The sequence below is a fragment of the Rissa tridactyla genome, chromosome 3, assembly GCF_028500815.1.
Source record: "Rissa tridactyla isolate bRisTri1 chromosome 3, bRisTri1.patW.cur.20221130, whole genome shotgun sequence".
Lineage (NCBI taxonomy): Eukaryota > Metazoa > Chordata > Aves > Charadriiformes > Laridae > Rissa > Rissa tridactyla.
Window position 1 is genome coordinate 94,736,922 of NC_071468.1, and position 12,214 is coordinate 94,749,135.

A 12,214-nucleotide genomic window follows, 5' to 3' on the forward strand; every position below is an offset into this window, starting at 1 on the left:
GAAACCTCTAATTAGCAGTTCCTGAAACACATCATCACATTTCAAAGCAGGAACTAGTTCTAGAGAAAGTAGGAAGCTAGGCTTTAAAGTCTTAACTACTGTAGTTATTATGCAAGATTAATGGGGCTTATGTAACTTGTTTGCCAAGCTAAACTAAGATTATCTTGAATAATCCTCAAAATCAGATTGACAAAGGGACAGATACACCCGAAGCAGGAGGCAGGTGGAAAGTAAAGATCCCAACCCACGGACACCCTGCCAGCCCCTTGGGCAGCTAAACACAGCCCTGCAAGTGGAGGTCTGGGCAATTAAAAGACTCTTTTGCCACATGCCCAAAGTTGCCACCAAGCAGCCAGACAAGCCCCAGAGCCTATGCTAATTCAGAGTACAGAAAAGAGGCTTTTCTTTGTCTCAGTCCTCTAAGCTGGTACAACTAATCCATATAAACTTCCCAGTTTTCCCTCTCTGTCTGTAGTCACAAGCAGAGCTCCGACCAACTCTAACCCAGGGAAATCCAGCCCAGTCTAAAGCTGGTGACAATCCTGTGCTCCGTGGTTTACCAGAAAAAGCTTGCCAGGCTGCCATTTTAGGGGAATGAATGAGGACGTCACATGGCAGCATCAGTAAGAAAGCCAGTTCAAGAGCTCATTGGAAACAGAAGATTAGAACTAATCACAAACACCAAAACAATCACCCATCCACCCCAGTTATTCAGCAGTGCATATCTACCGATTGGCTGTGGGACAGGAGAAGGTTCTCCAGGATCCAAGTCAACTATTCGACAGGTCACAAAGTGAAAATTACAAATCTAGAACAAACGCACAGTCCAAATACACAGTCATTATTTTCCGTTGTACATTTAGCCAAAAATTTGGTACTATTTAAAGAGGGCTTTGACATTTAGCCACCTGACTGCACAAGTGCTGTTCATAGGAGTTTTGTCATTAACTTTGGTAGTGTCACAACTGCGCAAGTCATTTTCTGAATCCTTAGAAATATTATAGTTTGGATATTCTCTTTCCTAAATTGGAAATCTATGCTGCAGTCAATGAAACCTTTTTAACTTTAGTAAAACAGCGTCAGGACTTGAATGTATAATTCCTTCTTCAGTCCTATTAACCTTGGCCTTGAGGATGCATTATGGTAACCAGCGTATTACGAATTAACCTCCGTATTAAATGTTAAACCTGAATCAACTCACAGGAAATAAGGCTGAAAGGCAAGAAACTAAGCCGTTTGCATAAAACAAGTGAAAGTCTGCCCCTCGTATCCCACTAAAGCCTTTCATAGAAACACAGCTCAGAGAAGAATAGAGCACACAGACCCTAATCTGCTGTTTTGGAAGACAAGTCACTAGGGAGCTCCTGACTAATGCAGAAGCATTCCTGCGCTCAACCTTGGCTTTCTAGTTTGAGGAATGATTTCCAGTAAACTCCAGTCTCTTCATCTTTGTATTAATAAAATGCTAAAAGAGAGTGCCTAGCCACACTATATAACATTATTCACATACATTTAACAAACATCAAAACCAGTCCTTAAAGAGGCATAGCAGTGCCAAGAACTGGTATGCTACAACCTATTTTGCCAACAAATCCCTACGCAAAATCCATCACAATTTTTCAAGTGTATTCACAAAAGTGTATTTTAAATTCAGAATCACTTGTAGAAATATTTTTCAACTACATTCACACATTTTTATAATGAACACCTTAATTTTTAATTATGAGAAATATTTTCCTATTCACTCATGTTGCTATACCTTTTGCTAAGAGACATTAAAAGAAATAACGATAATAGAGCACTGGAAGGGAGCCTGAAAGTTCTAAATGAGATCTTAAATGTGGAATAATTTCTGCTATTCCACTAAAATTTAGATTTAAATTTCTTCATTGGAAAATAACAAAGAATTTTTTAAAGGATGGAACTGTTTTCTAATTGACAAATCTGTCTTCAACATTCTAAATTACAACCTCTTTCATCACATTTTTAAATGCCAAAGTGAGAAAAATAGATTATTTTTTTTAAGCTGTATCTAGCTGTAAACTATCTTACTAGTTATTTACTTTGCTTTTAAGGTAGAGACAATCTGTTAGAAAAACAGAAAATTATTTCTCTCTTTTACATTAACCACTTTTAGACTACTAAATACCTGAGTGAAGGAACTTGCAGCACTCCAATTTAAAGATAAAATCCGACTGGAGCTTTACATACTTAAAAACAACTTACATCAAAGTCAGGAAGAACTGAGAAGATTAAAAGAGATTCCAAAACTCCAGAGCTGTAGCTGTGAAAAATACTGTTTGCTCTGTGCCAGGAGCCTGACCTACTATGCAGTAATTATCATTGCTCTGTAAAGCTTGTTTTACAATTGGTTGAGTACAACATTTACTCACTGAACTTGAAAACAAATTATGTCAAAGAAATATTTAAGTTCTATAAACCAGATAAATGCAACCTGAATTTAAATTAATTTTGATGTCACCCTAAATAATTATGTTAAGAAAATCTAATAGCTCCCTGCCCGTTTATTTATTTAGGAAGATTTTCCACTGTGTCATAATAATTTTATTTGTGATTGATTAGAAGAACTCGTAATCTCAGAGAGTAAATTGATTATTAAGTAAGGCAAGTGCTGCAATTTCACAAAGTCCCTCCAAATGCATAATTTTAGAGAAATCAATAACAAAACACTGGATATGACAACCCAAAGGACTCTCAGTTTTATGAGGTGTTTAATTTATTACTAAGATAATGCTAAAATAACCTCCTCTTAAGTGAAGTATTTAATATTATAAACACAACAATTGGAAATAAGGAAGTTGTTCCAAAAATATTTACTTTGAGACACCTGCACCTGCAACTTCCCAAGAAATACAGAGTCAAGAATACGGCTGCGGTATCATAGCAAGATTTGTAAATGTTTGAACTGAATTCGTCACTGGAACCAGGGAAACCACCATGGTGGAAAATCAGCCTAATACCTGTGAAACATTCCAAAATATCCTAATAATCCATAAAAATGAAGTTGTTGGCAGCTATGCTGAGAATAAGCCAGAATTGTCTGGGTTGGAAGGGACCTTCTGAGATGATCTAGTACAATCCTCCTCCTCCTCAAGATGGATCAATTGTCCAGGATTGTATCTACTTGACTTTTTGAGTATTTCCACAGGAGAAGACTCCACAACCTCTCTGGGCAACCTGTACCAGTATTTGACCACTCTCACAATAAAAAAGTGTCTTCTTGTGTTCAGCTGGAATTTCCCATTTTTTAATTTGTGCCCATTGCCTCTTGTCCTATCACTGTCTTCTGCCAAGGAGAATCTGGGTTCCTCTTCTTCATTCCCTCAGATTAGGTATTTTTATACACTGATAAGATCCATACTGAGCCTTCTCTTCTCCAGGTTGAAGAGTCCCAGCTCCCTCAGCCTCTCCTTTTATGAAAGATGATGCAGTACCTTTAACCTGCTTCGTGGCCCTACGCTAGACTTACTTCAGTAAGCCCATGTCCTCCTCGACATGGTCTCACCAGTGCTAAGCAAAGAGGAAGGATATTTCCCCTAATCTGTTGGCAATCCTCTTCCAAATGCAGCCCAGGTTATTGTTGGGCCTTTTTTTGCCACGAGGGTGCATTGCTGACTCAGTCTTCTTGTTGTCCAGGTTCTTCTTCACAAAGCTTCTTCCCAGACAGTTTGCTTCCAGTGTATATTGCTACCTGGGGTTATGGCTCCCTAGATGCAGGATTTTGCATTTCCCCTTGTTGAACTTCATATACTTTCACTTCCCCCAGTCTCTGCTACATTCTGCCCCATTGCCCAGGTTGTTAATCAAGATGCTGGACAGTACTGGCTGCAGTATTGAGCCCTGGGGTACACCACTAATGATTTGTCTCCAAATGGACTTTGTGGCACTGATCACAACCCTCTGGGCCCAGTTGTTCAGTTGGTTTTCAGTCCACCTCACTGTGCACTTACCTCACCTGTATTTTGTCAGCTTGTGTATGAAACTGAAGTTATGGAAGATAGTGAGTGTCAAAGGCTTTGCTAAAGTTGGGGTCAACAACATCCACGCTCACCTATCCACCAAGCTAGTCACCTCATTGTGGAAGGCAATGTAGTTGATCAAGCATGATTTCCCCTTCACAAATCCATGCAGACTATCCCAATCACCTTCTTCTCCTTCATGTGTTTGGAAATGGTTTCCAGAAGGATTTCCTCTATCACATTCCCAGGGACTAAAGTGAGGCTTACTGGCCTGTAGTTCCTCGTATCCTCCTTCTTGAAGCTAGAAGTGATATTTACTCCCTTCCAGTCTTCAGGACCCTCTACCAGTCATGACCATTCAAAGATAACCAAGAGTAGCCTTGCAATGACATCAGCCAGCTCCCTCTGCACTTGCGGATGCAACCCATCAGGCCCCCTGGTCCTCCATCTGAAGCTGCCTGGGTACAAGAGTCCAACAGCAAACAGTTACTTCAGTAGCACTTGGGTCCTGTCCCTTGTGACCATCATCATTAAGGATGCATATGCTGGACAAAGTTTGCTGGTGTCTTCTTTGTGCACTTGTGCATGAACTGCTGTGCGAAGTGCTACACATCTATTGGCTGCTTCTGTTATCATTGCACAAACCGCTGCCTCACCTGGCTCTTATATAGCCCTCTTCCTGCAGACACCCTTTGATCGAGGACAGCTGATGGAGCTCGTTACAAGCTGCTAGAGCTACCCTTACCTTAGCCTTATGTGGCAGCAGCAGGTACCCTCAGTTTCCTCCAAGGTTTCCCAGAAGTGCCCAAATCCCAGAAAAAGTGCTCAGAAGCTCAAGAAGATACCAAGAAGGTCTCAAAGAAGCAGAAACTGCTGTGTATGTTACCTGCGTGCTGGGCCTGGCTCTTCTACAGGCCAACTGAGAATGAAAAACGACCATTTCTACTTTTCACAGTACAGCTGCCTAAACCAGTTGCTTTGATACTTTGCATTAAGAGATTTTTTGGAATTCACTAAAATATTATATTAAAAAATTAAATAATTTTCAGAAAAAATCAGTATATATCAAAAATGCATCAAGTTCAGGGAAATCCCTGCTACAAAGATATCCAACTGAAATTAAGCATTAATTTCCAAAACATTTGGAATTATATCCTGAAAATATAAATTTCACTTCACTGCATTTAACATAGTAAAGACAGAGTCTAGAAAACTCCATGCAGTCTTTAATTACAAATAGTAGAAATTTTAAGACAGTACAGCAACATGACAAAATTATTTCAAGACTTTAGAAAATTCTTTACGTGTGGAGCTGAAGGACCTTAGTTGAATTTTCTCAAAAGGAAATGGAGTGGTGATTTGATTACAGAGAAAAAACTTTAAATATCTCTTTAATGTAAAGCAGACATTAAAAAAAGGGTTGTTGGAGACTTAAGCTCCACTTAAGCCAAGTGTAAAACAAAAAGCACATTTTGAAATGTGGGGTTGACAAGAAACACTGGAACAAAGAAACCAAGGAGACTCGTGAAGTCTCTTGTCTTTCAGGTGGAAACTGTACTTCTGTGAAAGATATACTTAACTAAAGTGCAGGAATATTGAGAAAAAAATGAAGCTCTGCATAACACAGGAAGCCAGAAAGATGGCGTAGTTGTCCACTGTGGTTTAAAATCCACACAATACCAGGTTAACACCCAATCTTTCTATTTTTTCTTGATCAGTAATATCGGACCAGGGACTTTTCTGAGCAACGTGTAATTACCTTCTGAAGCTCCTGATGTCATTCCGAGCACTGGTGTAATAGTATCAAGTTGCTGCAGCAGTAACATGCCGCTCTGAATGCCTGAAGCCAACAAGACGGACACTGAAAAATTATGTATGAAGGTAATACCCACAGAATGGTCTATCGTCTGTCATTGCAGGAATGAGGCAAAGGGAATCAGGAGCTGTCTCTACTGGCCCACTTCTCCCCGTGACCAGAATTAAAAACAAAGGCTCTCACTTAGCAACGCCTCATGTGTAACAAAACCACTTCACTAAAGATAAGAGAGCTAAAAAATTATACTAGTCACCAGTGGCAGAACAAGGAGAAACACCGGTCTTTTTGGAAGAACAGCAAAGATTTGAGGACTCCTTTTACCCAGAGGAAAGCACAATGCTGGCTAAGACTGTGGGTGGAAGCGGGTACCATGACAAAAGCAGAAACATAAGGGCAGTACATGCTCATACAAAATTTAACTAAGTTCACTGAAGAGATCGTCATGACAAAAAAGACCTTTAAGTGAGATATTTCTCAGTTTGGTTGAAGAATCAGAAATAAATTCACTGGATGGACTCTGGATATGGACAGATTATCATGTAGCCGTTACTACTTCTGCCATAACCGTTATGTTCCTTTTCGAAGTAACACCCTAAATAAGGACGCACCATGTATGATGAATCACTGAATATCTTCTATTTTGGTAGAGCTACAACAAATTCTAAGTAGCTAAATGCTTCTTTTGTGTAGATACAGAAGCATGGTAGTAAACAGAAAGCCAATTGCTTCACCTTAGCTCACAACTCTGTTCCTCCTTTTTTATTGCTCTGCAAAGGAAACAAGCTATTTAAGTCTGAAGATCATTATTTGTACTACCTTATTGCTCATAAGCTTGCTCTGTTCTCCTGCATAAACCAGCTACATGCAGAATGAGAAGACATAACAAAGGAGATGAGAGGAAAAGGTGCTACAACAGGTGGAGAAAGAATGGGAACTAACGAGTTTACTTGTATAAACATAACAAATACACTTGCTAAATACTGGACTATTAATGTGTTTGTTCATTCAGAAAAGAAATACTTATACATTTTGCTACTACATCAGTATGAAAGAAGTAATATGCATAAGAATCCAATTTCTATTTATCATTGCACTAGTTCTTCTCCATGACTGCACAACTTCAATTTTTTAGTGAGTTTGGAATTTTCTCTTAAGCAAAGCCAAAAAATAGCGCATGCATCCTCATACAGGATCTTTAATGCTGCACAGATCTAGTCAAAGAGCTTTCAAGGCTTCATATCTCTCATTCTGAATGACCTCCCTACAAGACATTTCTGTAAACACATCACATTACTGTACACTATTTTCTGCAAACTCTTTTTTCCTTTGGGATATCTGGAAAGCATCCAGGGAGACCAGCTCAGACAGCATACATTTCACACACTTCTGTCATCAAGTTCCATGGCTGACTTATTTGCGTACCATCGTTTAAATGTGTAAGAACCTAAATTGCTCTTTGACATGGGAGCAAGATCATATCCCAGCATGATCATATAGTAGTAATACATCAGATCACCAAGCCAGAGAAAGTGACATATTTATTATTTTAATAACCACATGTTGGCCCAAATGATACCATGTAACTCTATCTACAGCGTATCCATTGAACAAAAGCTGTTACCACTTTATTTGAAATAATGTATTGATCCCCCTTTGCTTTTGAAATGGATAACCTGCAGTCATCATCTAATTCTGTGATGTAAATTTGCACTTGTAAGCCAATTTCACATATATGTTAATAAGTATTTTAAAGTTGGCATAACTTTGAACTAAAAATCTACAATTCAGTTACTCTTCATGTTTATTATAATTATACAATGATATATAATTCTACTTATTCTATTTCCATAATTATTATTATATGTATTTTTACTATGTAATTTTTGATGCCGATTATTCCTGTGCGTTGAAAGAAATACTATTACCCAGACTTATTCTTCTTAACGGGGGTACATTTGGCCTGGTTCCCTCTATCGTGAACGCATGGAGATGGGTGCCCACTCTGGGACAGGGCCCCATCTTTGGTATTTCTTAGTAGTTCTAATACTAAACTTGGATGATATAATAAAATCCCACTTAAAACACTCTGACAACCAAAATGCATGGCTCAGGCCAGTTCCAAGAAGGAATGGCTTTTTTCCTTCCCTTTCTATCTCACTTACATGCTCAGAACTTACCCGAGTCACTGGCTCTAACATGAGCCTGTTTCTTTGAGTTTTTGACAATATCACAATTAACACTGTTCATTTCCCTCAGTTCCTTATATCTTGCTTTAATGTGTGTTGAGTGGCCTCTAACTTACACACTTAATGATTCTCCTCTCAACTCCTTATTAATCTAAGCCTAGTTTTCAAAGGAGCTGAACACCTAAAAATGTGCTGAGGTAAGCGGGAATTAAAACTTTGAATATAACAAGTACAATGTGAGTAGAAAGTTTAATAATAATTCAGGTTCTCAAAGCGTGGCATCCAAATTGAATAGATACTTTCAAATGTTTTGGAGTGTTTTGGGGTTTTTTTCCTAATGTGTTACAGTTCCAGTCTGCAAAATGGGCATAATACCACTTTTACAGCTGAACAATATGTTGCAGAAAATCCATCAGTTAGTTACGCAATCAATATTATGCTTTAATCTTCAAAAGACAGTCCATGACAAAAGCAATAACTTCATATAATGTGAAAGATTTGGAGGATCTGCTGGAAGCAGAGCAGAGGAACATGACATCTATAATTTAATAACAAGGAATATTTAAAAGCCATTAGATGTGCACTGTCCAGTTTGTCATTAAAAAGAGCAGAGATCTTGTTACAAACAGTATATTACTGTGTAATTAAATGTATTGGAAATGCAAATGCACATGAGAGTTGAATTAAGATTGCAAACTATGTTATTAATGCTTGGGCGGAGGTGGCCAGCAGAAAGCGTATTGTTGTGAGCATCTCACTGGTAGCAAGATAAAGACAGATGTCGAGGCTGTACAGTCTGCTGTTCCCATTGTTTGGCTCAAGGCAACTGTGTGCATGGCTGAGATTATAAAACAATCAGCTCTCCTGTTTTTATAGATATCGGAGTGAGACGGCAGTTCAATTTTATGTGCGAATAGGAAATGTCCATGATGAATGTATCAAGACCCTAATTCCCACTGCAAAATGGAAAAAAAAAAAAGTATTTCCAAATTCATTTATCCACTGTTATATATTACACAGTGTGTTAACTCTGAATCTTTGCCTCAAAAATTAAGAAGTGCAGAGTGATTTATAACTGTTCCAAAAGGAGAACTAATATATTGTGTGTTTCTGCAGATTCAATACTCCACAGAAAAACACTTTAAAATATGCTAAATTTGGATATCCATAGCTTTGCAGTATCCTGGATATTTAATTGCTTAACAGGAAGAGCCATAGTAATTATAAAATCCTTGATAGCATGTTAATATGCTAGTAAATATGCTTTAATAACATATTCACCACAGAAATTTTGATTCTCCCTTACTACATTGAGTAGTAAAGGCTCTCAGTCTTTTCTATGAAACTTAAATAACCTCAGCTTTCAAATTTGCATGTTCAACTTAAGTGAAATTTAGTATTATTTTAACAATTTAAGAAAAACATAAAACATAGCTTTGGGGCCTACATGTCTTTACTCATTTTAGTCAAGAACTGGTCTTCTCTTGTTATTATTACTATTACTAGAATTATTAAACTGGCCTCTAATAACTCACTGTAGTTGGCTAAGATCAATGATGAGTAATACTAAATCCTTCCACTTCAGATAATTTAACTGAGATGCTAAAATATCAAGATGCCTAAACGGCCAAGAATTATTGAGAGACCCAACTTCAAAAGCACAAACTGGGCACAATTTAGTTCATAAAAATACTGAAATGTTTGAGTCTGAACATAGAACAGACTAGATTATAAACTCTCAAAACGGAATTATTTCTTGCGATACCACAATCACAAATATTCATTACCTGTTCTACTGAACTACCAAATTCTGTAAGTCAGGGAAAACAAAAGCATAACACAGAAAAACCAGGCAGTCAGTCACTTATTATATTAAAATTCTGAATAATTAAAGGTTTATTGCATGTCTTGGACATAATCTCTTCGCCCCCAACCTCACCCTCCCCTTACTGTATCTCTCTTCTTTGTATATATATATGTTGGGCTCTGACATTTGCATAAACGCATTTACAACAAAACTTGGGTCACTAGTACTGGTTTCTGTTAGTATTTTAGATAATGACTCTAAAGTAATATTTTTATGTATCTTAGATGTTGTAAGGTATGGTCTATCCCCACAACAGAATGAAAACTTCTAAGCATTTTTAATATCCTTTCACTTGAAATTACAGCAGAAACATGTTGCACAAATGACAATATCTACACCTGTGCTGACAGTCATTAAAACACTTTAGATAGTTGAAATTGTTAAATCTCCTTCAACTGAAGAGAAACCTCAAATGCCAAAGCTCAGTTTGTTGTCAGCATGCTTCATACTCAGCTGCTACCTTCCCATTTTTTATTAGTGCTTAGAAAGAAGTCACACATCAAGGTCAGTTAGCACGCTCACCAGTTGTTCACCAAGTTTACTCACCCTTTGACCTTCTTTGCCAGGTGGACCTTGGGGACCCTCCAATCCTGGCAAACCCTGAAAATACAAACATTAAACATTAAACAAATATAACATTCAGTGTTATTTTCAACCTTTATTATGCTATAGAAGTAAGACTAAGCCAAAGAGCCAGATGTCAAGACCAAGCACTTATTTCTAATAATAAAAATAGATTATTCATAATAAATTCTTTCAGGATAATTTTTTATTCAGAGAGAAAAAATGCAAACAATAATTATTAATCACATTTTTCCATATCAAGGCTGCATCATTTGGAAAAGAAGAGGTAAGTCAGCACTACTTAAGCATTGTTATATTTAACTACGGTGTTATTTGAAAAGTGATTTATCTTGTTAAGTTGGGATGCCATAAGAAAAAAAGAAAAAAAGGTTATAATAAATGAATGACAACTTATTCCAGAACTCAAATTCAAATATAGGCACTGAAGGGGGAGGGGAAGGGAAGGGAGGGGAGGGAAAAGGGGACTAAATATAGCAGAAGGCCTTATGCTCGCTGCATTGTAAGAACCAGCCCTGTGCAGCTTCCTCTGAGCCTGGCTCAGCTTTTCAAACCCCTTCAGACCCCTTCACAGTCACAGGCGGAATCACAGACTGTTTCCGACGCTTTGGGGCTTTAATTTTATATCTGATTAACGGACAATATAATCATAAAGCCTTCAAATAACAGCTCTGTACTTAGAACAGTGCCTCTCCCCTTTACTTTATGAGTCACCTTGGAAAATAATTTTTAGAAAAAAATCACTTCGAGGAAGCTATCCAATTTCCATTATAGCAACAAGAAATATGAAATCACCTTCAATGTAATCAGCAAAGAGCACTGAACAGTTCTACTTTGTATAATTAAAAAAAAAAGGGCTTGAATGTAATACTGCATATTCTTACAGGGTATCACAAAATTATAGAACTTATGTTTGGTTATTGAAGAGTTTGATATACTAACACTTAAATTCTTAAGCATTTAAATTATTCAGACTCAGGTATTGCTTCAGCTTGAGTTATGTCTTTAGTCAAATTCTGAGCTCCTTATTTAGAATCAATTACACACATTTATTGCCCCAACAAGAGTAAACTGAAGCCCCCCGAGAATCATGGTTTTAAAAAGTGTCCAGATTTCCAGAAATTAATTTAAAAAGTTCTGGTTTGATCTCTAATTCCCAAGATAAACTTGAGAAAGTAAGTGGGCATGTCAAAGCTGCTAGCTCATATATCTTCAAGGGATGTTTTAAGTTGATTAGAATGAAGTCTGACTTCAATTTTTAATAAAAGTAGACAGTTCAAGAATTTTCCTGTTCCTATCATTTCTCTACTTTGAAACACTGACGCTAGAAGAGTACTTCAGACAATGTTTCACTAGAGCATATTTCTCCTTTCACCTCAGTTTATGATGTAAACAAGATAAGGTTTAGGATCTTTTACAAAATGATGGGCACCATTTCCATCTTTCCCCACATGTTTAGGGAAATAGAATACACATGACAGTGTTGTGTCCAACAAATAACTTATGGTAAGTTAATTACAGTGCAGTTATGCAGCTTTTACATGCACAGACCCATAGCGCAGTACGTGAATGTGACCTCTGCAAACCTTCTCTACTTTTTCCTCAAGGTAGTTTGGAACTTGCAGAGAATTCTGTCTGTCCAACTGTTAGCAATATTCTACCTTTGTAGAGAAATTCTGGGAATTCAGGAAGAGGTGGAGTTTTGTTTTGTTAATATTTCATTTCTAGTGACGACTTTATGCAGGAGAATGAGATGAGAACCTGTAACGTCTGTTTTACGGAG

The 12,214-nt window shown here is 37.4% G+C and overlaps 1 protein-coding gene across 10 annotated transcripts in view; it reads right to left on the minus strand.

The window, feature by feature from the left end:
• COL19A1 (collagen type XIX alpha 1 chain) overlaps positions 1 to 12,214 on the minus strand; it is a 214,129-nt gene that overhangs the window by 78,088 nt on the left and 123,827 nt on the right. For all 10 annotated transcript variants that reach the window (XM_054195884.1, XM_054195882.1, XM_054195883.1 and 7 more), the window contains one exon: positions 10,396 to 10,449. In XM_054195884.1, the coding sequence (XP_054051859.1) occupies positions 10,396 to 10,449 (54 nt within the window). The remainder of the gene's footprint in view (positions 1 to 10,395; positions 10,450 to 12,214) is intronic.